The sequence below is a fragment of the Cyrtonyx montezumae genome, unplaced genomic scaffold, assembly GCF_038088225.1.
Source record: "Cyrtonyx montezumae isolate F1298 unplaced genomic scaffold, pur_monq_1.0 scaffold_8, whole genome shotgun sequence".
In the NCBI taxonomy this organism is placed as follows: Eukaryota; Metazoa; Chordata; class Aves; order Galliformes; family Odontophoridae; genus Cyrtonyx; species Cyrtonyx montezumae.
In genome coordinates, this window is record NW_027072089.1 from 40,403,941 (window position 1) to 40,430,628 (window position 26,688).

At 42.0% G+C, this 26,688-nt stretch overlaps 1 protein-coding gene across 1 annotated transcript in view; it reads left to right on the forward strand.

Moving 5' to 3' along the window:
• Window positions 1-576: 576 nt before the first annotated feature.
• Window positions 577-26,688, forward strand: part of KLHL14 (kelch like family member 14) — a 60,929-nt gene continuing 34,817 nt past the window's right edge. The window contains exons 1-3 of the mRNA XM_065753460.1: window positions 577-602; window positions 1,014-1,986; window positions 16,663-16,784. Coding sequence (XP_065609532.1) covers window positions 1,058-1,986; window positions 16,663-16,784 — 1,051 coding nt within the window. The 5' untranslated portion in view covers window positions 577-602; window positions 1,014-1,057. The remainder of the gene's footprint in view (window positions 603-1,013; window positions 1,987-16,662; window positions 16,785-26,688) is intronic.

Here is a 26,688-nt window from a genome sequence, read left to right on the forward strand (position 1 = left end):
GGAGGGGGGACTGACCGGGTCCGCTTAAAGGGAGAGGCTCCGGGAGCTCTCCGGAGCCGGGCAGGGGCAGCGCCGGGGGGAGCCCCGGCTGCGCCGATCGATGGGGCGGGGGGGGGCAGGCGGGCACGGGCAGCCCGGAGCTGGCGGGGAGCGAGCGAGCGCGCTGCAATGGCTGGAGCGGGGTTCGGCGGGATCCCGCTGAGGAGGAGGAGGAGGAAGAGGAAGAGCGGGATGCGGCCGGCGCGGGTCGGTGGCTGCGCAGTGCCCGCAGGTGCGGCCGCGGCTCGGGGCTGCGGGGAGCGCGAGCGGAGCCGCCGGGCAGGAACCCCCCCCCCTCCACCCCGTGCTTTCCCCAACTTGAACTTCCCGTAGTTACCGGAGTTACGGCGGCGGCCGGCGGGCAGGACGGGCGGGAGGCCTCGCGCCGGGCCCGGGGCTGCCGTCTCCTCCTCCTCCTCCTGCGGGGCGCGGAGTACCGCAGCTCTCGGCCGGGGCGGAGCGGGGACTCAGCCCGGGGATGGAGCGGCTCCGAGCGCTGCGGGGCTGCCGGGGCGGGGGGGCGGCGGAGCTGCCCGCCTTCCCGGAGGAGTTCCGGCCACTTGGTAGTTGCTCCGGGCACGGTGCGGAGTTCGGGGGTGTCTATGTCGTGTGTGCTGCGTTCGGGTTTTTGGTGGTGGTGGGTGTTTTTGTTGCTTTCTTTTTTTATTTTTATTTTTTGGTGGTGGTGGTGGCGGGGGGGGTCGGCTTTGAAAACGTTACGCTTCCTCGCTCCTCCCCTGGGGAGCAGCCCGACGGGGAGGGAGGAGGGAGGAGAAAGGGGGTGCCGCGTGCTTGTGCTTCTGTGCGTGTGTGTATGGAGCAAGGAGGGCAGCCCCCGGGCCGACCCCCCAGCCCTCCCAAGTTGCTGCCCGCCCGCCGCGGCGCGTCCCGCAGGCCTCTAAAGCTGTTTGTTGTTGTGTTCCCCCCCCGCCCCGACCCCCTCCCCACCCCTCTCCTCCCCACCCTCTGCCCAGGTCGGAGGAGGGTTTAAAGGCAGGTGCGCCCGAGGCCGCTCGCCATGTCCAGATCCGGGGACAGGACCTCCACCTTCGACCCCAGCCACAGCGACAACCTGCTGCACGGCCTCAACCTGCTGTGGAGGAAGCAGCTCTTCTGCGACGTCACCCTGACGGCCCAGGGCCAGCAGTTCCACTGCCACAAAGCTGTGCTGGCCTCCTGCTCCCAGTACTTCCGATCCCTCTTCTCCAGCGGCGGCGGTCACCCCCACGCCCTGGGGCTGGGACCCGGCGCCCAGGACGGGCTGGGGGGGGCCCCCCCGAAGGAGCCGCCGCCGCCGCCGCAGGAGGAGCCGGGCACGCCGTCCTCCTCCCCCGAGGACAAGCTGCTGGCCAGCCCGCGGGCCATCAACAACCTGGTGCTGCAGGGCTGCTCGTCCATCGGGCTGCGCCTGGTGCTGGAGTACCTCTACACGGCCAACGTCACCCTCTCGCTGGACACGGTGGAGGAGGTGCTGTCGGTCAGCAAGATCCTGCACATCCCGCAGGTCACCAAGCTGTGCGTGCAGTTCCTCAACGACCAGATCTCGGTGCAGAACTACAAGCAGGTGTGCAAGATCGCCGCGCTGCACGGCCTGGAGGAGACCAAGAAGCTGGCCAACAAGTACCTGGTGGAAGACGTGCTGCTGCTCAACTTCGAGGAGATGCGCGCCCTGCTCGACTCGCTGCCTCCCCCCGTCGAGTCGGAGCTGGCCCTCTTCCAGATGTCCGTGCTGTGGCTGGAGCACGACCGGGAGACCCGCATGCAGTATGCCCCGGACCTGATGAAGCGTCTCCGCTTCGCCCTCATCCCGGCTCCGGAGCTGGTGGAGCGGGTGCAGTCGGTGGATTTCATGCGCACCGACCCCGTCTGCCAGAAGCTGCTGCTGGACGCCATGAACTACCACCTGATGCCCTTCAGGCAGCACTGCCGGCAGAGCCTGGCCAGCAGGTGAGGGGGCCGGGCCCGGGGGTTCCCCGCGGGACGCGAGGCGGCCATGGCGACCCCTCCCCGCTGGGGCAGCGCTCCCACTCGAGGAGCTGCTGTCGTGCTGCCTCCGTGGGGCCGGAGTGTGAGCATGGGGTCACACGGTGGCAGCCTGCTGTAATGACCCACTCTGGGCCGTGTGGTGGATTTTGTTCCCGCTTTTTTAGCGAGGAGGTGAGTCTTCGGGACATAACAGCACCCAGTCCTAAGTCTGGCGAGTTATTTATATAAGTGTTGCTCATGCACACCTCACTGCTGGTGGGGCTCAGGTGATGTCCACGCTGCACTTGGAAACTTGTGACTTCAGCCCCTCTGTAGCTGTGACATGTCGGTTATTTCCTTTGAATAATGCAATGAATCACGATGCCAAAGGTTGGCAATGTGAGGTCGGTGTTGGGAACTGGAAGCGCAGCACAGAGTTTAATGAAGAGTAAATACACCCGATATGAAGGGCTATTTTGTTTCTCCTTTTGAAACGTGTTCAGACCTGCTCTCGTTCAGAAGCAGGAGGATAATGCCATCCTCCAGGTACAGTGACATAGTAGTGCAGAAAACCGAGCACACTCTTGAGTGTGTTCTGCAGCCTTTTAGCTAAGAGGAGGATGTTGTTAATGACTTAACAGTAGCAAGAAGAAATAATGCATTGTTAAATACTTCAGAAAAAGTGCGCTCAGCGGTAGTGCAAAGGGTTCCTCTTTGTATCTCTGAGTGAGAGGTGCCCTGGTGATTTAAGTTGAGGAATGCTCTGCTTTCTCTCATTACCCAGTAGCTGCTCTGTTAGTGTTTTGTGTCGTGCTCATCACCTTGCTGTCTGATCGATCTCACTCCTAAACCCCCACCACAAAAAGCAAACAGCAGCGTTTCGCAGGGCAGAGTGTTTCTGAGAGGCTGCTGTTCCAACTGCTGTGTCCTCTCTGCATTTCAATATTCAGAGCTGCTGACTTTCAGAATGCAAACCCAGCACCGAGTTGTGAGTTAGCCGCTGTGTGCCGCCTGGGGCATGCTGGGGCTCATGTCCTGGCGGATTGCTGCGATACCAGCTGCTTGGTTCAGTGGAGATACCTTCCAGCTTCACTGGTCCATGTCATTTGAAGGATATGTACTGGTGTTCTGACCACTGAATGCTTACAAGTGTCATGGATGCTGCAAGCATCTGATACTCCGGGTGCTGGAGGCTGGCTTGTCACGTAAGCAGGAGCGTGCACTGAAGGATCCTACTTTAGACCTAGATTAGATTCAAAGTTGCGCTCACTTTTAATGGCTTATGGAGGGTCCAAACACCGCCATCATTTTTGCAAGGGGTCTGCACAGATGTGCAGATGATGGTATTTTAAGAGCCCCTTAACTGTCACGGGGTAACACACCATCACCTTCCCAACTTCAGCATGTGTTTAATGGAAGCGTTGTTACTGACTTCTGTTGATTGAGTTCTTTGGCATCATTGAAATTGGATTGCAAACGTCGAGATTTCTGTTCTTTGTAAACAGGCATTAGAACTTATTCAGAATGTTGGTGTTGCTGAAATACTCTTTGTGACTGAGAATACAGTAGGTACATTTTAATTTGGGTCTTGGGTGATAATCTTGAAAATGTGTGGAGGTTGTAAAGGCCTGTATTTCAATCTTGATCATGCTTAGATTTCATCAGGGCGCCTAGATATGGAAGTGCCTTCCCAAACATGAATGAGGGAACAAAAAACATTCCCAGGACTATAGAAATTTCCAAACCTGAGCTTCCTGTTACCCACAGTGTCTCCAAAGCTGCAATTCCAACAGATTGACATTCAGCAAAATTTTTGTTTTAAGGAAGGAAATCCTCAACAAGCCTTTCAAGTTACTAATTTGCAGAAGGAACTCTTTAAAGTAACTGAGCAGTTAAGTATATCTGCAAATAGATGAAGTCCTTCTCCGTGTAATCTTTAGCCCAGATTACCTTTTCTGTAAGCAGTGGTGACCTTGGTAGTTTAGAATTTAAAGTTTAATGAAAGGTCATTCGCAAAAGGCTCCCATGTCTTTAGGAAGAGATTAATTGTTCTTCTTGTGCAGCATAATATATACTGTGTGATATACCATATGCTAGTGAGAAGCACAGCAGCACAGAGCTGCAGTCACCTGCTTACAGCCCTCGGAAGAAATTAGGAAAATCCTGGAATAATGGCACTTGGAATCATGATTTACCAATAACTTTTCTGCCTTTTTAAAAACAGTATTTTTTTGTAATGTGCTGTGCTGTAGAAAGCACATATACGTATATTACACACACTACCATTTTGGAATTTAGCCTACTTATATTTCTTTAGCAAAGGAAGTGTAATGGAGAGCACACAAGGTTTTGCTGCTGTCGGGCAATTTTAGATCACAATCCAGTGTGTGCACTACAAGCAGAGCTACTGGTAAACGTGGTGCTACCAGTGCAGATCCTGCGGTGCTGGCAGTGCCTGGGCCAGGAGCTCCCAATTTGTTTTCCGTGCCACGTGAGCAGGGCTCTGCCAAAAAGAGAAAAGGGTATTTACCCACAGGGAGAGCACTTTTATTTTTTTTTCCTGAAGATTCCTGAGAGAGGTAAATGCTTGAATGCCCCCGTGCATTTTTGTAAAATTATTTTTCAATTAGCACAGCGGCTAAATGATTGCTGTCCAGAAACTTGAGAAATAACATTCACAACTTCGGAACTCTCTTGAGTTTAGGCCGTTATCATAGGAGGTGGATGTTTTGGCTCTCATCTGGCATTTAGTCAGACACCTCACTCTGCACAAGTTCTGCTCGCTTGTCTGGCTTCCATGATTTTAACCTACTGTAGGCCTCAGCATCTCAGCTTCCCAGGACACAGTCAGCTTTGACATCGCTTGAAGACATTCTACACAGAACAATTTTGGCCTGTTAGGATGACCCTGAACATTAGGTTTAAATGATCTTGGCTATGCCTTAAAGACACCGTAACTATGTGCCATGTTTCGTGTTCTGTAGGTCCTAGAAGAAAATACATTTAGGTGGAAGAACGTTCATCTTATTTTTTTGACTCTCAGGACTTCGCTGGAGCATTATCATAGATTAAAATGCCTGTGGTATATTGCGTAATGCAATGTATTTTATACAATATCTGGTAAATGTTTTCAATTTCCAAGTTCTGAGTTAGAGCATTACTGTGTTGCTGGAAAGAATTTCACTTTTAAGATGAGTGAGCTAGTGAAAATCACTGCTTCAGTATTTACTTGCAACAATGAAAACAGTCAAAAACATCTCTCTGCCATGAAGTGCCAAGTTTTTACCTTTATTTTTGTTTGTGCTAATACATAATATAGCTGCAGACAGAAAACACAGAAATACAGAACAATACTTAGTCAACAGCACTTATCATGAAGTATTTCACATAAATATTGTTGCTTTCTTTTAGAACATTGTGATGATGCTATGGTTTTGCTTTCCTTTGACTATTTAAAATGATTTCTGACAGACATGATAAGGTACAGAGGGTGGGGAGAGGCAGTGCAGTATGGCCTGGGAGTTGTTTATCAGTCACAGAACACACACAACCCCTGTTGAAATCGATAGGAATTTGGGCTGGTCAGCTCCTTTCCGGATTTGCAGACAGAGCAGCAGTGAGAAGTCTGTATGGCTGTATCAGGTAACTGGAGGCAGAGGAGGCTGAGGAAAGTAAAGCAGGAAGAGAGAGGAAAATGCAGGAAAAGAAAGGAATTAAGATACCCTGAGGGAGAAACAGGACCTAAGTCATGGAAGCAAGAGAGTGCACATGAGGGAGGGAAAAGGGGAGAGAAGAACAGTTTTCAAGGGAGAAGAGAAAGAATAGAATACCAAACAGGAAAACAGGCAAGCAGGGAGGGGGAAAAAAAAGGCAAATAAAGAGAAGAGAGTGATTGAAACAAAATAAAAAAACCTAATTCTTGGCAGAAACAGCATCTGTTGTCAATAACAGCTGAGCATTTCCACTTCTAGAAAACCTGTTTTAGGTGTGGGGGAGGAAAAAAGGATGAGGTTAAACTAAATGACCTGAGATGGAGAAAGTCCTAAGCAGGAAATACGGAATTAGAGAGTGAAAGAAAAAGGAGGAAAATAAAAAGACGAAGAGATAAAAAGGCTGAGCCTGACAATGATGTCTGTTTCCTGGGTTCAGTGAAGTTCCAGAATGCACAGACCCGTCTGTTTTCCTATACTTTTGTTCCCTGAGTTACTAGACCTTCGAGAGATTAGAAGTGCAAATTGTGGTCCAGCTGCTGATTATCTTTAGTTTCAGCAGAGAGAGGGTGTAATCCAGACCATTCTGTATTTTGTAATATTAGTGAAAATGTCAGGAAATTAAACTGGCGGGGGATTAAGACAGGATGACCAGTTTTCACTCAGTAGAAAGGAGGTAACTGTTGACGAAGGGGAAAAAGTGAAGAGCAGCATGACACGCTAGCATTTATGTGGAAGACATATATATCCAGACTGTATTATTTTCTACAGAGGAGATTAAAAATGTGAAGAAACCGGTTGTCTCTTGGCAATTAAACAATTTCCTTCTTGAATTCACTGTTTGCCTACACATTCTTTTTTTACTTCAGTTCAACTTTTTTTTTTTTTTTTCTGCTAAGATTTTTGTAGGGTCTCACTGGAGGTGTTTGGTGGTTGTTAAAAAAAAAAAGGCAAAAAAAAACCCAAGTGCTTGGTATTTTGTTTTGGTTTTTTTTCTTCACTGAAATACATTGTCATGTGTGCTGGTAACCAGTCACCTGACTCTGCCTTTGTGATTCTTACACCAATATTTGGATTTTTAACTAATATTTGTAATCGTTGTTTATTCCAAATGAGAAATATTTTAGACTCCAAATTAACATCTGGAGAAAAAAATACATCTTATAATAGACTTGAATTATTAACGTATGCATTACAATGTGAACAGAGTGAACATGAGTCTCAGGTTTATTTCGCTGGGCTTTGGATCGGGTCTTATGTGCCTGAATTAATATCAGTAAATTGTTCCTGTGCCAGGACTCTCTCAGCTGAGCTGCAGAAAAGAGACTGACACATTAGAGGCTGCAGGGAAGCGAACCACAGAACTGTAGTCAGTTTAATCCTAGTTAGTCTCACCTACTTGCTTTACTTGCCTTATGTGCATTCATTTGCCTTTGCAGACAGGCTAGTGCTGAAGTGTAAGCAGAGAGATGGTTGAATATCCAAGAGGAGGGAGAACTGGAGCCCAGGTACTGTCAGAGGCAGCACCTTTGTAAAAGCACTTCTGTGAGTCAGGACCGTCCTTTGGAGCCTTCTTAAAGTTGTCCTGATTGTAAAATCCTCGAGGGCTGCAGAAGCACTGGGGAGAGGCAGTTTCTTGACCCAGCTATAGTACTTGTTAGGAAAAAACATCATTAATAGAATATCTAATGGTGTCTGTAATGGGCAATCCTCTTTCCAAAAACCACAGAAGGGGATGCCATGCGCACCAGTGTTCTGGTCAGAGGTACCTGGCTGGAGCAACTGTAAACTGCCAGCCCATCCTGATTTGTATCCTCAGGGGCTACACAGCCCCAGAATCACCAGCTTTTCATTGCCTTCACACCGCTGCCAGGTAGGACTCCCTCCCAGCCCACCTGCCTCCTCCTGAGTGGTGCTGCCTGCTTTTGTTTCTTGAAGGGAGTGGAAATGGAGGCACAGGATGCTCTTGTTAAAATTCTTCCAGTAGCATACTGAAGACACAGTGGTAGAAAATAGAAAATCTGATGTGGTGCTGTTTGGAGGACAGAGTGCCAGGGAAGATGGGAGCTTCCTGTATTTAACAAAAGGTGCCCCTTTCCACCATCTGCAGCAATCTGTGCAGCTCATTTGCAAATCCTGTGGGTTCCTGAAAGAATGGAGTTGTCCCTCATGAGATCCTGTGCTAATCTTGACCAAGCTTTACCAACACGGTCCAGGGCTCTTGTGTAAGGGAGAACGTGAGCCACAAATGGTGCAGGGACTCCTAAATAAGAACGCTGCCTAGCAAACAACGTTCACTTAGTATGATTTAGGTGTACCTTTCGCTAATTGAATGCTGTAGCATCAAGGTGAACAACACACACCTGACTCTCAGCTGTCTGCATGTCCTCTCTTTTCCTGGCACATGTCCTCCTCACATGGAGAGAGGAGACAGAGAGGAGAAGGTCATGCAGACCCTGTCTACATTTAGTCATTGAAGGTGTAGGTTCTCCTTAGTGGAAGAATATGGAGGTTCTCAATTTGTGACTACTGACCAATAAATGAAACAGAACAGGAATGCTGTAATTATTTCAGTTTATACTCGAAGTGAAGTACTTAAAATCTTTTTGAGTTTACACTCAAAGATAATGGGCATAGTCTTGGGGGGTGAGGGGAGTGAGGAGAGCAAGTAGCACAAAACTGAGAGAAAGTGTTTTTGCGAAAGAAAAAAACTTTAAGTTCTGATAAACAGATAATAGGAAAAAGTCCTCATAATCTGTAAAAACATCAGGTTATCTTTTCAGATTACTTATTAAAAAAAAAGAACAAAGCAGTTTCATAACTAGGACAGTTTGTTATTATCCTTTCATGAAGTATGACCTGAAAATATCAAACATTCAAGTTAATTGGGATCCTGATTAAAAATTTGGGGCTTTCTTCCACTGCTCTGTAAACATCTCTTTCTGTTGTTGGTTTTGTTGGTATCCTGCCTGATATTGCAGATTTATCTCATTACCTACCAACTTACCAAACTACTGAAGAAATTGGGCTACATGGGGAAAGAAAATCTGTTGTTAGATACTTTCTGGCATTGCTTCTCATATTTGTTGGCTTCCTGAAATTTTCTTTAAAGACTGTCATGCCTAGTGCCATTAGTAGTCAACTCTTCTTGCTGTATTCTTGGAAAGCAGACAATGAACTTTGAGCAAATATTATCAGCTGCCAAGTTCAGTGGAAATGGACGGTTTGCACCAAACAGCAAACAGAGGTTGATGCCACAGTAGATTTTTCTGATCTTCCCCTGACTGCTGCCTCCTTTCAGAAAAATGAAGTGGAAAGGTAACCAGTCACGGCTTATGTGAGGCAGCAGCAGGTTCTGTTTCTCAACAGCTTCTAACAGAAAGGAAGCTCAGCTGGAGAGAACACAGCCTCTGGTGCAGAGACCTCCTGGAGACGTAGATGTCTGATACAGAATCAAAAAAGAGAGACTTCCTGACTTTTCACAGCGTGCATGTCAGTAAGAAGAGATGATTGAAATTTTCTAAGAGAAAAATGCGAACTTGACCACCCTGACACATTCTATAAACATTTCATTTTACTACTTCTATCTAAAAAAAAAAAAAGAAAAAAAGGAGGAGATGTGAAAAACAAATTCCAGCAGCATTTAGATTTGACATTTTGACTTTTTTTTGTGACTCTGTTGTGAGTATAAGATTTACTAGTAGCATTACTGTGGTTCAGATAGATCCATTACAGTGCTTCAGGTATCCGCTGAGTTGCCAGTCATTCAGATTGAAGTAGATATAAAGATGTGTTGATCCATTTGTATGAGTGTCATCGTTATAGGAAGTGCCCAAGGCCATTAGACCTGCAGTTTTGTAATAAGCTTCCTCAAGGAGATAGTTGGTTGCAACATAACTGATGCAAAAGAGATGACACCTTCGATGAAGGCAATGTTCAGGGAGATAGGTTCATCACACAGACAGCATATTTATTAAAGTTTATATCAAGCTAAAAGATACAGTGGTGTTCTGCAGGTGTACAGCAACCCTAACAAAACTCCACATAGAAAAGCTGCAGAGAAATTTTTTGAGGAAGTGGTACCAGTCTCCTCTCAACATGAAGAATAGGCTGGATTACAGGGAGACAAAGATGAAAGCACGTTTCTGTGTGGTCCTCCCAAAGAAAAACTGATGATAGGTGCCACTCTTCCAGGATAGTGGCCCACTCCTAAGACATCCATTTAGAAGATTTTATCCCCAAAGGAAAAGATACTCACTTTAAATATCCTCCATCTGAAAATATTCCATAACTTTTTGAGATTTGCTCATTCTAAACAAGTAGTAGCAATGGGATTGGATTCATAAAGAGAAGACTGAGTATTCAGAGCTCCAAACATTTCTTGAGTTGTTTCAGTTCATGGAAAGGAAGCTTGTTTAGCAACTGTAGGTATAGAGACATTCAAAGAAAACCCCAACTTGTCAGGTCAGTGTGCAACACTGGCCCATCAGACAAAAGGTTCACCTTCCTGTGGGTTTTTGCTTTTTAGATGGAGACAAAAATGAAAAATTGCTGTTGCAACAGCAGTGTCTCTCCTTTCTAGTGCAATTATTTTTTAAATAAATAAAATGCACTTGAAAGAATGAATAGATTCTGAGAGAAAAAAAATAACAGCTCTGTGTCCACAGCAAATCATCCCAACTTAGTAACTATGCTCCTAAAATTCAGCCTGTCACTGGTCAGCAGGACTGTGCCCTTATTGTACAATATGGACAGAAAACAAGGGAGCAACTGTGTCTTGGGCATCGCTAAAGATATTTAGTGAATGTCACTGTGAGTTCTGCTGCAATGAAAATGTGTACTCTGGGTTTTTTATTATACAGCTGTATAAAGTGAATGAGGAGATGAAAAGGAGAATCTTCATAACACTAGTGAATGATCAGAGTGATTTTTAGATTTATGATTTCACTAGGAGGTCTTTCCAGTTTGGACGGTTCTCCAGCAATACATGTGAATAGAAGATCAAGAAAAGTCAATTCATAAAGAAACGTATGTTTAGCATGTTTGTGAACGTCTTTTGAACCTAATCATTTCTTGTTCACAATTTGCAAAGAGATTGAGGGAATCCTCAGTTGCTTTGACAGATCTGAAATATCGTTTTAGGTTTAAACGTTGCCTGCAAGGTGTGTATTCCTGGCAGTTTAGAGTTGCAGCAGAACTGCTGCCTGCAGGACTTGATATGATGATGGGGAGAGCTTAAGTCCTTGCCCTGGCAGTACTGTGGGGTTGGGAAGAAATTCTGGATACCTATCACCTGCAGGTTACAGTCTTCATTAATTCATTGATGTGCTTCCAAAGACTCACAGAATTTTTCTGTCCAAAATAAAGCTTGCATTTGTATCCTGTGGATTTCATCAAGTTCATAGTTAGACTCCTGGTTAATGATATTTTCCCACTATTAAACATGTGTTGCTAATCATGACTATCTTTGCAGTCAGCTGTGGAAATGAACTGCATCAAAATAAGCAGCTTTCATAGGACATTGTTGCACTGGAGTGCCTATCCAGCATTGGGAAAGGGAACTGCTGAAGATCTGATAGTATGTTTTGTGATGGCAAAACAGATTCTTCAGCCATGGGTAAATGCATGTCTGCATCATCAGTTCACATTTGCAGTCTGCAACTGGATCTTCCCTTATATTTTTGTGGACACAAAACTCCTTCAGAGGCCTCTTTGGAAAAAGAATGTTGCAGAGAACCATCCTGTTCTGAAGGTTAAATTAAGTCTTTAGTGTTAACAAAAGAAAGGTCTGGATCTGAAATGCAAACTGACAGATTATTTATCTGTGTATGCTTTTTCTGGGATTCTTGCTACTTGCTGCTTTGGCAGTATCACAATGTATCAGTCTCTACTTTCTCAAATCATTTGTCTTGATGACATTTGTGGATGTACCTAAAATTTACCATTCACTCACGTGCTCTTGCTCAATTTGAGCTGGTCTTTTGCCTGTCATGTTTGAGCCTCAGTTCAGTGAGAAAATGCCTAAGGTTTAGTTTGGTTCTGCTGCATGACAGGTCAGAGCTCAAGCAGGAGTGAGGCATCCTACCTGTACCACAAGGTTCCTGGTCTGAAAAACCACCTGACTTTCTGTACTCACGTTGGAGTGACAGTGACTGAAAGAGAATGAATGGTCCAGAGTTTTGGTGTTATTGTAGCCTTGAGTTAGTCAGAAAGTGGAGTTGGAATCGCCTTTGTTGTTTATTTTTATACCTTGAATTGCCATTATCTCTTTTATCTCCAAGATGCAGTTTTCTTTCTGGTGTAACACTGCACAGAATTTCTGAAGAAACACAGAATTGTCGTTCTTTGTTTTACTCTCTTGCATTCACCAATGCAGAAAGTGAAGCTTTACTGCATTGTTTAAAAACTGAAGGAATCTGGAGCAAACCTGTTGATGGAGCTTGTTTTCTTGCCTGTCTTTGTAGAACAAACTTCTATTAAGTGTCAAGATGGGGAAAATGCAGCAGTGGAAGATTGATGGATAAGCTAATAAAAAAAACCCAATGTACAAGAAGAATATTTCCCATTATTACATTTTCCATTAACATGAGGCTATCACAGTTGCAAAAGAGCTTTGAGTAGATGTGGCTGTACAGATTATTGAGATGTGTCACTGGCTTTTCTACTGATTCTTCATAAACTCTTCTGGGCTTAGTGTTTTGCCCAGTCTACTCAGTTAGGTTAGATTGTATAATATAGCACCCTGAATTTTAGAGCTGATGCACATCTCTCGCAGCCATGGACGTCAGTAGCATTTAGGGGTATGATAGGTATTCAACAGTTCTGACAGTGAAGCCATTTATAGGTTCTCAAATTCAGAGTTCTCAGGTTGTAAATGAATGAAACTACACACAGTGACTTTAAAATATACTTTGGTTTACAGTCCTGTAAGGACACAAAATAAGCTTCAGACCACCTGGGTTACCCAGAAACTTAATTAAGGTGAACTGTTTTAAAATCTTTGCAGAACAGAAACTGCAAAGTGTTTGCAGAACATTAACAGCACGTGTATCTGTATCAATGAGAACTAGAGTTCTGCATTGTAGGTATAAATATATATCTTTTGGGAGAATATATCAATAATTTTATGTCAGCTATTTGTATTTGTATGGCCTGCTGGTTCATAGTCAACATTATTTTAGCTTTCCTGACAAAGACATGCTACTGTTAATTGAACACGAGATGCTTGTAATAGCCTTGCTAGGGACACTGTGAACCACAGTATGTGACTGAGAAGTATATTATGCTGTGAAATACAGACTATGAAGAGAGAGTTTTTCAGACAGAATACCAGATGTTCCTCATGATAATACCAAGTTATCAAAATAGCAAATATGTAATAATGCAAAAGGAAAATCTTTATCTTACATATATTTTTTTAATTTTTCATTTATCTTAGTGTTGCACTGAATTGCATTATTAATATTAAGAGAAGGCTTCTGCATATATGTAGCGGCCATTTCCAGATGTTTCATGTTTTAGTATATGTGGTGAGATGTATACGAAAGTTTTAACAGAACTGCTCAGTGTGATATCAAACACAGGTATAATGCAGTATAATAGAGCTGAGAACTTTTTTTTTTTTTGAACTCAAAATGATGGGATTCACACCAAATCTTGAAGAGCAGAATTGGTTTCAAGTAAACAGAATTGGCCCCAAGAAAACATATCTCTTCAAAACATACATATCTTCAGTCGCTGTATTATCTTTACATGGTTCACTAGAAGAGCACTCTATAAAAATTAGTTAGATATTGTATGTTTTTGAGTGAGATAACTCATCTCTTGTTAGTCAAGTGAGAATTACCTTTGCTTTTGATGGACACCGCGCTGGCTACTAAACTCATATTAAACGTTAATGTAAGGTTTCTGTTCATATTACTTCCCATGTTAAATATGTAAGAAAATTAAACATTTTTAGAAATTCCCAGGTAGCAGTGCCACTTATTCTCAGGATATAGGAAATTCTCAGATTGTTTAGCTGGAAAAGTAATGTTAAGGATAGTTGCAGCTGCCAAAGTCTGGAAACTCAGAGTTACATCTGACATTTCATTCTTCACCTTAACTATTGAGCCTTGGCCATTCATTGGTTTTTCACAGTGCTTTGGAGTTAGAAGGGAGTTTCACAGATGAAAGATGAAAATCAAAATAAACTCCTTTATCAAGTAAACCTTGCAAGGGCATTCTGAATTTTACAGTACACAGGGAGTTGATTGTGATATAACATACAACACAAGAGGGTTGGAATAAACAATTTATTCTCTGTTGTTAGGGATGGCCATGCATAACTGACTTATGGCTCTGTTTTGCTCCGCCACTTGTTACATGTGTAGTCATCCCTAACTCATACCAAAAATAGTTTATCACGCTCCTGCATTGCATAGTTTTTATTGAATGGTCTCTCATTAAAAACTTTACTGGGAGATTGAATGTTTCAAGACACTGGCAAGTGTTTATGAAAGCTTTCCCGAGAGCTTGGTCTCACTGAGTTGAGTCTGCTGACAGCAGTCATGAGATGGCTCCTGATACCATGTACAGACATAGTCTAGTGGGCAGGTAACAGTCAACATCTGACAGTAAGTAGCAGGTTTAGTACTGAGGTCAAAGGCTGGCTGCTGTAGGCTATGGGGTCTGCTTGGAGCTGGGAGCAGAGTGCGGCGTGGGGCAGCTGTGGTGTGCCATGGAATGCCTGCCCACACCACGAAGGTGACTGTTTTCTTCCTGGCAGTTCAAAACCTTCCATGAGCCCTCAATTCTTTGAAAAGCAAACAAGGCCATCTACCAGAGAATTCTGTGGCCATCGTTGTTACAGATGAAACTACAGTCTGCAGTCGTCTTCCTTTATACCCATTAAAAAGGTTTCATTCATAAGTATTGTCTGGATCAGGTATTCGTCTGTGTGCTCCTTTCCTGAGTGAAATTTGTTTTGGGTGATCCCTTCCTGAATGATGTCAGAGCAATGAAGCTGGAGGGTCTGAAGTGCAAGTTTTACAAGAAGTGGCAGACGGAACTGGGATTGTTCAGTCTGGAGGAGAGAAGGCTCAGGGGAGACCTTATAGCTCTCTGCAACTTCCTGAAAGGCTGGCCTCTTCTCCTAAGTAGCAGTGATAGGATGAGGGAGAATGGCCTTTCGTTGCACAAGATGAAATTCAGGTTGGATGTTAGGAACAGTTTATTCTCAGAACGAGTGGCAAGGTACTGGGACTGGCTGCCCAGGAAAGTGGTGGAGTCACTGTCCCTGAAGGTGCTGAAGAACCATGTGAATGTGGCACTCAGGGACGTGGTTAGTGGGCATGGTGGAAATCATGGTTGGACTAGGCGATCTTAGTGATCTTTTCTAACCTTAATGATTTTGTGATTCTGTTATTTTGGGTGGCTGTGCATATCTAAAGCACAGCTTGAGTAATTTCTCACAGTCTCCTGAAGAGAAGTTGCAGTCCTAGCACCAGTGTCTTTTAGGGTGTAGCCACTTGCATGTCTCAGTGGCAAAGCGTCCTGTCCTGGAGTGCTTTGCAGGGCCTGGAGCACCTGGACACCATGTGCATGGTTGTGGTGATAGGCTTTGGTCAGCAGCATTCCCCAGCTTGCTTTGCCAGGAGAGTTTGCTTCAGACCAACACATTGATTGCGGCAGTGATATTGCTCTGACTGGAAAAACATTGTTTAGTAAGGGTGCTTTCCATCAAATGCATGGTCCTCCTGCACATTTGTTCATGTTGGTGCAAATTTTTCCAGGCTACATCACCTTCCTCCTTAACAGGAACAGTTTGAGCATAGACCTTATTTCATTGTTATCACTCTCTAGCTTCGTATTACCAATGAAAGTTCAATTGTATGTGAAGTGACTATTAAAGCACCGAGACTCATCCGGGGGTCTGGGCCTTCCCTCCCCTTTTTGCTTCCAATTGTGCTAAATCCCTTAATGTTGTGAAGAAAGTGTACATTCATCAGGTAGAGTGTTGGAGGCCAGGGTGCAGATAACCGCTTTTACTGCATATGAGACATTGCAGTCCTGTTCTTAAGAACTGCCAGGCAGATTGGGAATCACGGTCACGGTTAATAGCAGCGAATTGCCAGCAGTTGATGGGTGGGTAGTCACTCCTTTCAGTGGTTGCCCCCTGGGGGAGAAGGTAGAAAAACAGAGGGAGGGAATTAGAGTGACTTTGCACAGTTGAGCAGGTTCATGCCGCTGGATCAGTGGCAAGCATTGGCAGGGCTCCACTCTGGGGAGGCTCACAACAACATCACAGTCTCATTTTTACCAATTGGTGTTGCTATAGCCAGTGGTGCACAGGGGGAGAGCAAGGAGAAGGGGGGAGAGCTGGGGGAGAGGGAAAGCAAGAGCCTGGGCTAAATTAAACAAACAAAAGTGCTTGTAAGTAGTGTTTAACCCATAACCGTTAGCCCAGTGCTGCTAATTGTGCTAAACTATATATCTGAAGTTCAGTGTGTGATTAAAGAGTTGGCTCACAAACTCTCTGCATAACCTTAATTTTTTCAAGGTTCTTTGAGTGTAGAATGGCTTATAATAATGATTTTGACTAATACGATTTTTGACATGCAACTTTAATGCTTAACCTTAGTACAACTCCAGAGCATTTCATGTGTATTCAGCTGTAAAGAGTGATGATTTAAAGGGATAATATAAGAAAAAGGTCGTTCTAGAATGAACCTCTAACAAATTGCATAAAGGAAGCTTATTATTCCATGAGTAGAGAGATATGCAGCTTTTCTGATCATTTTTCTGCTTGGTTCAAAAAATTGTTGAGACATGATTGGGGAAAGAAACACAAAAAATGAAATGGAAAACTGCAAGCAGTGAACATTCTTTTGATGGTTATGATTTTGTTGCCACTAAAAATACTCTTCAGTAATGCGGTTGTTCATCTCTCCTCTTGTTTTGGGTGAAGAATTCGTTCCAATAAGAAAATGCTGTTACTGGTTGGAGGACTGCCTCCCGGACCTGACCGGCTACCCAGCAATTTGGTTCAGTATTATGATGATGAAAAGAAGACGTGGAAAATACTGACAAGTAAGTGGTTTATTTTTGTACAGTTGTCTTGATGAATTTAAAAACATGGTTAATCAAATTAGACACTTTATTGATTTGTTTCCCTTCAGAGATTTGTTTATGTATCACAAGGGGCTTCACAATGGAGCAATAAATTGAGATTGCAGAAGATGCTAATTTTATAATAGGATAGGCTTAAATTAACATTGGCTTAAAATCATTCCAGTAAGTTTTTTAAGTAAACTTGTAAGTCTTCCATCCTGCGACATGAATGCATGCATATTTATGTATGTGTGAACAAAATCTAGTTTAGGAAAAAATAAGACAATGTTTACTCAGTTTTCTCAATCAGTTTCCTGGTGAGTTGTAGTACTAGAGCACACCTTCAGTTCTCTTCGTTTTCATTTCCTTCTTCCAGCTTTGTCTGTTGTCTGTGGTCGTTAAAGAAAGGTTTCCTTTGTACTGCTACGCATCCACCACTGACAGAAACACTGGTGGAGTGCATGAGCTGCAGTAAACAGTGCATGGGGGCTTCTATCACAGAATTCCTTCCCACCTTCCTGTAAAGGTTGATTGTGTTTTAGAGCATGTATTTTGCCTGGAGCATAGAGGACTCTGGAACATATTGTTATGTTGGTTGCGATTCCCAGACTAACTTGGTCATGGAATCAAATCATAGCTTCTTGAGTGCAGCAGGCTGTGTGTGCATTAGTCCCCTTGTGGCTAAACTGGCTGCATTGGTCAATAAAACTAAATTTTAACTGTCAAAATTGCCCAAAGCAGTATAGATAAAATAATAAATGAGCAATTTTGATCCATAAATCAAAGCCATACTTCTAAAGCTGGAGAACTAATAAAACCTAGATTTCCTAATATACATCTTTTTTTTTTTTTTTGAAATAAAATAACATTTTACAGAAATCTATTCTTCATCTGTTGTCTTAAATGCTTTAATGGAACACATCCACTTTTAAATTATATTCACAGATTAGGATGAAATAGAATTAAAAAGGAAAAGACTGCTAAGATGCACTGCAATTTGCCTCTGCAAATTGCCTTATCCTATGAATAGTTTAGGAGCTTTTCTCAAAATGCTGCAGTGCAAAGGCTGTCTTAGACATAGATGCCTTGGATTAAAAATTGAAGGCATTGTTTAAGAATGGTAATGATAGAACAACATATGAACTGTACATTGGAAAAGTCTACAGCATCCATGCTGGGGGATGTGCTACACCTCACATTTTTTAGAAACGTGGAGTAGAGTACCTAGCTCTATACACTACTGTAAGAAAATTCTAAAAATGGTCAGTGAAAAATCAGTGACATTATGTAGGACCAAAGTATTCTGTATTTTTGAATTTGTTGTGTCTAATCCAGTAGCTTACACTGATAGGCAAGAGAAATGCAACCCTCACTTCAAGATCTGAACCCTCCACTGAATTAAATAACTTTATTCTGAATCTCAGCTATCAGTAGATATGTAAGACTTTGTAAGAATGAAATTTATTCAGTCCTTGGTTACTTAAGTGTGATGCTATCTTCAGAGCTGTAGGAAAATGCACCTGGAGACATGATACCTAAATGTTCTGGTTAAAAATATTGAGCTGACTTCACAGCTAGTGTTTGAATTACACAGCCATTTATAGTGGTATAAAAAGATGCCTGTGAACTATTTTATGGGTTTTTTTTCCAAAATAATGTAGTCTTTTCTGGTTTACTGTAATAGATAATAAACAAAATTTCTGTCCTGTTGGCCTGAGTTACTGTTCTAGAGATGCTGAAGAGAACACTTGTCTTTTCTAATGATAAGACTTACAGAAAGCAAGCATGGTTTACTAGGAATACTGCTACTTGCCAAATATTAACAGTAATTATTTTTGAAAAATTGAAGCAAGGGTTTTGAGTATGCAGATGTTTTATTCCCCTGTGTTATTTTCTAACTTAATATTAAAGATAATGGGAAATGGGAACAGGTTGGAACAGAGCTTTCGTCTTGATGGTCCATAAAATATTGAAGGACTCTGGTATAACATATGAGTACATGGACTCAACACTTTTAAGCACTGTGGTTGAGCTGTTTTAGGAAAGACAACAAACTAGTAACAGTATAATATGGTGATAGTACAGTGCACTCATGGTGTTGAATAAGCATACTGTGATATTTAGCTGGCATGTGGGAATGTAAGGACGTTGTGCTATCTTTGATTTTGGTGTACTCTTTGCAATTTAGGAAGTATATTTGTGTTCACTCGTTATCCTTTTGCTGTTAGCTCTGTCACAGTTAACAGTTTTGGAAAATAATTGATCTGTTTCTCCTGTTACATCTTACAATCAGCAGTGAAGGAGGAGGAGGTTATGTCTTCTTTTTTTTTTTTTTCACTTGTTCAGGCAGCTCTGTTGATCCTGAGGTTGCAGATTGCCCCCTACTCATTAGGATATGTGAGGAGCTTGGTCCTGGAAACAGGGACAGAGCAAAACCCATGTCCTGCTCATGTGACTCTTCCATGAAAACAATGTCAGTCCTTGTAATCTGGTACTTCAGGGTGCTTCTATCTCATTATCATCTGAGGTTTATGTTATTTCCTTCTGTTCTAGCAAGCATTTCCTCTTCCATCTGCATTACTCATTTTCTGCAGTTCATGCTGATAACATTTGGAGGTAGGGAAAGAATTTAGAAAACTTAGTCCTGGGTGCAGCCACTGAAGAGGGGATGTAGTCTCACACTCCAGAGTCACAGAAATTACTTGGTAATTACTTAATGGGATCTGTGAACTCATGTGAAGACAGATGCTTGCCTCTTGTGTTTCTTCCTTTCTTTCCTCTTTGGGGTGGCCATTGGGCCTATTTCCTTTGCTTGGGGCTCTGTGTCCTGCCTTGTGTGATGCACAGGGAACACAAAACGCCAGCCGTCAGGAACTGCTGCCTCCATGTAAGCCATAGCTCTGTATTTGGAGCCGTGAAGATGGTTACAGGTGGAACAGCACAAGCTATTGAGTATGACAGCTCAGCAGAGTAGCAATCTCATTTTGTTCCCACTACGAGACTAGATCTATTGGCAGGGGATACTGCCCACCTCTCTCTGCCTGGCTACCCAAAGCACCAAATGCATCAGTACTAATGGGAGTAATTCTGAAGGAATCAGGAAAACAACTTGCCTTGTTCATAGATCCAGAAGAGGAGGGGAAGCATGCACCCATTTCCAATTTTTTAATGTCATCATCTATAGGCAAGAATGCTATGGCTCAAGGGATCAGTAGATTTTTCACAGTCTCGTATTACTGTGTGTATTTCCTGTCCTGTATTTCTCGTAGAGTTATTTTTTCTATGTTGGCAACAAAGGATAGAGACAGAAAAAGAGAAAGTGAATGGCATTTCACAAACATTTTCTGCCACCTTATTTTATTTGATGGGGTCACAGTCCTAACCTGAAATTCATAAGGTGCACATTTCTGTATAATTTGAAACATTTCTTATTGTACAGTCATGCCTCAGCAAAGTAGAGGATTTTATAAACTGTATGGCCAAGTACAGTGAACAGATCTTTACTGTGTGATTTCTTTTCAGCCTTGCTTACACATACACAGCCCCTAGTTCATTTTTTAACTGAGTGCTCCCTATGGCATGTAACAGCACCAGGCTCTTACATGCAAAGATGCTTGTCTGCATCATGACACAAACTGAAGCTGATGGGTGTTTGATAATCCTTACCAACACTGAAAGTTCTGCTCTATGAAGGGTTTTCCACTATTATATGAGATTTTACTGTTCTCGTAACTACTTACTGGGTAGGGGACAATCAAGGGTCCCCATGTCACAACTTCGTGCCTCACTGGCCAGAACCAGCCACCAATGTTTCTATTTTAATTATGAGCTACAGCTCTGCCAGGAATCATGGGACGCCTTCAGTTGCTTGCTTTATCTGCAATGTGTAAGATTAATTAAACTTTAAAGACGTGAAATATCGTTTTATTTGTTAGAATATTCTGTAATCAATGCAAGTTTCAAAATCCTAAGTCTATAAAGATTTTTTTTGAGTTCAGAATTGCATAGCTCTCCCAAAAACCCTACTGCTAAGGCAATGATGTATTACTTTCACTTTCATTATATGTTTTTAATCAGAGCGTGACTTCACACTAGACAAAGCGATGCTTTATGCATGGTCTCACTTGTTTTTTGCTAAAATCTTTTGACATGATTAATTTTACTTTAATGCTTTTGTCTTGTTGTAATGGTAAAAATGATGAGTATAAACCAGGACAAAAAAATACACGCTTTTCTGTCATAATGCCTCTGAGCATTTAAAAAATATATTAAATGAAAGAAAAAAATATCACAAGAGACTGATCCAAATGGAATTAAATTTCTTGCTACCTGAACAGAGAATGAAAGAAATAAATAAAAATGATGCAGTCCTTGTTTTATTTTTGGTGTTTTGGGTTGGGTTTTTTTTTTTTTTGTATTTTTTTCCTAGCAATGTATTCATCTGTCTGCTTAGAAGTGATAAGTAGGAGAGAAAAGCTATCTTGCACGTTTTGAGATATACTCTCAGCACAGGACTTTTTGTCTGTCTAAAGCACAGAGGGGTAAAATATTAGGAAACATTACTGAACACTTACCGGGCACTTTCCATCCATAGTAAGCCGCAGCATCCCTTTCCTTCATATCAGTGCTTTGTTTTTTAAGAGGAGGGTAACTATAACATTCCTTACCCTCCCTGGATAACCATGTTGTCTGTCTAAACCATGGAGAGGAATCAATAAGCATCGAAACAGTGGCAATAGTGTACGGGCAATAGTGCATTTATGCTTTGGTATTTCACTTGGTTTGGATTTGAAACCAATGTAAAAGCCAATGTCATTGTCCAATGAAAAGTATAACATAGGCAATATATTTGTGTAGGAAAGACAAGAAAATGCCTTAGAGGTCACTGGAGTGAAGAGTTTTACTAAGATGACCAGCACCTCCTTTCTAGTTACCTAGTTATGCCTTAACCAGATTTTAACTCTCTTGAAATTCTGTGAACTTCCTGCTCTTCACTAGGTCTGTTTCTGTCTGCTGTGTTTGGTCAGCGTGGAAGGGCAAACAATGAATCAGGTACTTCAATTTCCTTCTCCATCGCTCTCCTTCATACCAGCAGCAATCACACAATATAAGGGAGTTGTCAGTCGCTTGTCTGCATCTGACACAGCAAGCAGCTGGTAATGTGCTCCTTTGTGAGGGCATCTTCCTTCCCCATATTAGCTGTGTTTTCATTTTCACATGAGGCAACTTCAACTTTAGTTAGCTTGGTTAGCATACAACATATTATTTCTGTCATTCTGACTTCTGAATTTTCCCTCAGAGCATTCTATGACAGTTCAGCCTCCTGGGCAGCCGTCCTCCAACTTCACTAACAACATTCTGAATGTCAACGTGCACTTAAATGTACTGGTGGTTCTACAAAACCTTGCAGAGGTGCACAAACATTATTTATGCATTTTACTAATAGAGAACTCACATGAGAAGAAGAAAAAATGTTGTGCTTCACATCATAGTCAACATCAGAGAACCTGGGTCACTATCTGTCCCAGCCTGCATTTTTTTTTTTTTCTGCTAGGATAAGGGAGTACTTCTTTTCTGTTTCCACTGGCAGTTCTGTAACACATAGTTATGTCAGCCTTTCCTGTACAGAATGTTACTGTGTCCTTCCTGGCTAAGTTAATAACAAAACCCTTGCTCCACTGTTTTTTTCTGAAAACGGCTTTGGCATTACAGAATTTGCTGGTCCTTTGTTCTTTAACCAGTTTTCCTGAAAAAAAAAACTGTGTTTTCTTTTCCAGATTGGTTATCTACAAAACAGACAGTATAATCTACATGCTTACATCAGAAGTCCTCAGGAGAAATTTTCGAAGGCATTAATGTCAGTTTAAGTACCATTGTATGCCTAGCAGATACTGTGCCATCAGATATTTTTACTTCTTTTAAGTAAACAAATTCAGTGTCAAACGTTTACTTTCTAGAAGAACGTTAGTATGTTAGAAGCAAAGGTTTCCTCCATCCATTTACCTCTAATCAATTGGTAGACCGAATAAAAGAAGTGGTGTTTGCAAAAAGTGAGTAGAGTCAGATGGACAGGTTAAATCTCTTGACGTGTACCAGTTATAATTTCTTTTTCATCGCTTGTGAGAATAGTACATACTTATGTGAATCAAAAACGTGTCTTGATGAACAGCTCTTGGCAGCCCTGATAAATTTCCTCTCTCTTACTTCATTTATCCAGCAGACTGGAATGCTGCAGTTTCTGCTTTAGTGCTGTATCAAGGGTGGTTTCACCACTGCATTGAATAGCTTGAGCAAGCATTAGTGTATTACTAAGGGAGAAGTCTTGAAATTACCTACTTGGCAGATTCAGTAATTGTGGAAGGTATATGTAAAACTCGTGCAAGTGTATACATATCCACATGCTCCTATGTATTCTTTCTTAGACAAGCACACTCATCACATTAAAAGCAAATTTTAAACATAAGCTCAATCTGCATTTCCCATCCATATGTTTAACCCCTTTTAAGAAGTTCTAAAACACAAAAGTAAGGTTACAGTAGGCAAGGGAGTCACAAAGAGAAAAGTTGACTGACTGGCGCAACTGTCCAATATTCAGCCTGGGTTTTAGAGACCTATTCAATGCAGTCAGGCACACTGCCAGTAAACTACATGCTTTTCACATGTAGAAAAGTGAGAATTATAGTGATGAGAAACAGCAGTATAGTAGAGTATTTTTTGCATGTGCTAGAGGTAGCCACAACTCCTGCTCTGAGGATGATGCATGGGAATTCAACCATGCAAGTGCCATTAATGATGCATGCCTGCATGTCTAAGAGCAAGACAGAGCTTTAAGAATGAATGAAAATGTAGCATGTTCTCACTGTGAAAGCTGTATTTGTTAAATATTATTTTCTTGTGCATTACTATTTGAGATAACTTTCAAGAAATGTCAGCCCTCTTTCCATGTATTTTTCTTTTTGATTACAATGTTATTAGCTTCTGCTTTTACACAGGTGTTATTTGACTGTGTATCTTGTGATAACTTCCATCCTCTGTGCCTGGCTTGACCAAGCAGCCTGTTAAGTTCATTTCGCCTTCTTTCAGCTGTAACACACAGAGAAAGAAGGGCTAATATAAATTATTCACATTTTTTAAAACAATTTCAACTGAGGCCTTCTACTTATTCATAAAGCAGATTATTCTGCATATTTCCCTCTTTATTCATAGCACAGGTAATAAACAGCTTTCTCTTCCTATATTCTCAATTCCTTTATATCTTTCTACACAGTGTCTTTGAAACAACTGGTCATACTAACATTAGTAGGTTTTATTAAGGCCAGATTCAGTCTGTTTGTGTGGTCTGTTGGTGCTGAAGCACTCAACAGGCCTTCAGCTTTTCTTGGCTACCATCTGCCATTTGTTAAAGACTTCTGAACACCGCCTATTTCTCTGAAAACCTGTCTGTATGACATTTCTTTTGTATATACAGAGACAACTTCCAGGATGTTAATTTTCTTTTGTGTATACAATATGTATATACAATATATTTACAAGTCTTCCTGAATCTGCTCAACTTAATCCTGAGAAGCTCCACCAGTGGTTACTTTCAGGTAAAGTCAAAAAGTCTTACCTGAATGTTCTGCTGTGTACTTGTACTCAGCCAGGACTGTTTCTGGATACAATGCCCTTAGGCAGAGGCTGAGACAGTGCAAGGGTGAGGTGTGGGCTGGCCCCAGGTAAGAAGTTGGCAGGTTTAAGTCAGGTGAGATATCAGATGTATAATTTCCACAGTAGTTGCTGATGTACTTCTGTGCTTTCCTGTAGACATCTTGCAAAAAAAAAAGCTGCTGATTCCTGGAGATGCCAGTCTCTGCTATATCCCTGCAAGTAAATCTAAACCTTTGATTCAAAACTTTCCTCCTGTGTCATAGAACTTACCATTTTCTACCTCCTATCTCAACTTCAGTTACTCATCTTTACAGATCACTTGAGAATGAGTTTGATTTTGTAGCAACTTCTGCAGCTTTGTTTCAAGGTAAAATGAAAACAAATTCTGTAAAATGTTTTCGTGAAACCAGAATTGTATTAGGATGTCTCTTCTTATATCAGCACTTCTTGTAGCATGGAGAAAAGGCAGGCAACTGAGGCTCAAGTTTCTGTATTACTCTGCTTTGCCCAAGTCAAAGTATAACTTGTTTGAGTCCCTCATATATGTCTCAATGGATGTTTCATGGCTTTGCCCACAATTTATGCAAGGCATCAGAAGCAAACATAGTTTATAAATAAGTTGCCATGCCTCTCCCAGTACACCCAGATGAGCAACATAGCATAGCATAGGTGCTTAGACATAATGTAGGCCTAAAGGATCTTTATCATTTTAGGTTATCTCAAGTCCATGAGCATCTTTGTGTCTGCTATTAACACACATACTGCTGTCCAAGCAGACTGGAAGCTATGTTGGCTTGCTTGGCTTTTGTTCAAAGCAAATGCCCCATTTGGCTAGACACAGATTTCAGTAAAGTCACCTGATTTCCAGTGAGAGGAAATAGCACCAAAAACTCTACCTCCAGCTCTTTGTAGGTCCCTTCAATCTATTTGGCTAGTGTCTCTAAAAACCAAGCTCTCTGGAACAGATAGCTTCCATGCAGAATTGTGCGGTATTGAGTGAATTTAATGCTTACTGTAAATGTGGCTTTCTTCTTGTTAGATGATTTCAGGTAAAATGTATGTGTTTATTCTCATCTAGTTTCACTGGATTTATATAGCATTAGTGGGAGCCAGGCATGTATAGAGAGGAAAATGAAATCTGGTGTCTTCCTACTTGCTAACTTCAGAAAGCAATCTCTTTCCTAGTATCTAATGTGACATCTTATTTATGTACAAATGGAATGCAAACAGGATGGCAAAGCACCACTAGCTGGGCAAAATGTAATCATAAACAATTCTCATAGACATCCTCTGACTTTTTGAGAAATTGATAACACTCTTTATAAATATTCTCTCAAATCTTCCTAAAACAAAAGAGTTTCCCTCCAAGAAGTTTTGTACATGATTATCTGCAAGACAGATTTTAGAAGCCTACTTTATTTTTCTCAGTTTCGTACTGCTATTAATGGGGAGAGGTGCACATTTTGTATCCTTAAGTTTATTTTCACAGTTGTGTGCCCGTATTGCACTGTGGTCTCTTACTGTTTATAGGAAGTTGTTCTCAGTTTTTCTCAGTTTTCTCACAGCTTCTTTCTTCCTTTCCTTCCCTGTCCCTATACCCTCTCCCTGCTAAGGACAGAAATGAAATTTATTATGGACTTGGGTTTTTTTCTTAGCTTTCTGTCTCGTACCAGGTGTTGTATGAGCTACTGCTTTCATTTAACTGAATGCTGGAGTAAGTATCTGCAGGAACAGACTAATATGTCTTTACAGGGATGTTTTTTTGGTATGTTGTTTTATCATATTTATATATTGTGATTCTACTCCCAAATGGAGATTGTGCTACTATAGGCTATGCAAGTGTAAAATGACTGTTCATGCTGAGAAAAAAAAAAAAAAAGTGTTAACAAATTGAATAGTAATGAATTAACCTGCAGAAAAAGCATTTTGCCCTAGTACACAGAAACGCTGCATAACTAGAGCATATAATTTTAAATGAAGCAGGCTCTAGGAATGCCTCAATGGGTGTGATGTCGACAGTAGCTCATAATTCATGGATATGAATTATGGCTGAGTATCAGGAAAAAACTTCCTGACATTGAGATCTATTAGGTTGTGGAATAATCCTCCATGGGAAATGGTGGAAATCCCATTGCTTAAAACCAGACTGAGTCCTAGGAAAGGTACAAATCCTGGCCTGGCCTTAACCTTTTAGGGAAAATGAATTAATTGTGTAGGTGTGTGCACAGCCTAATTA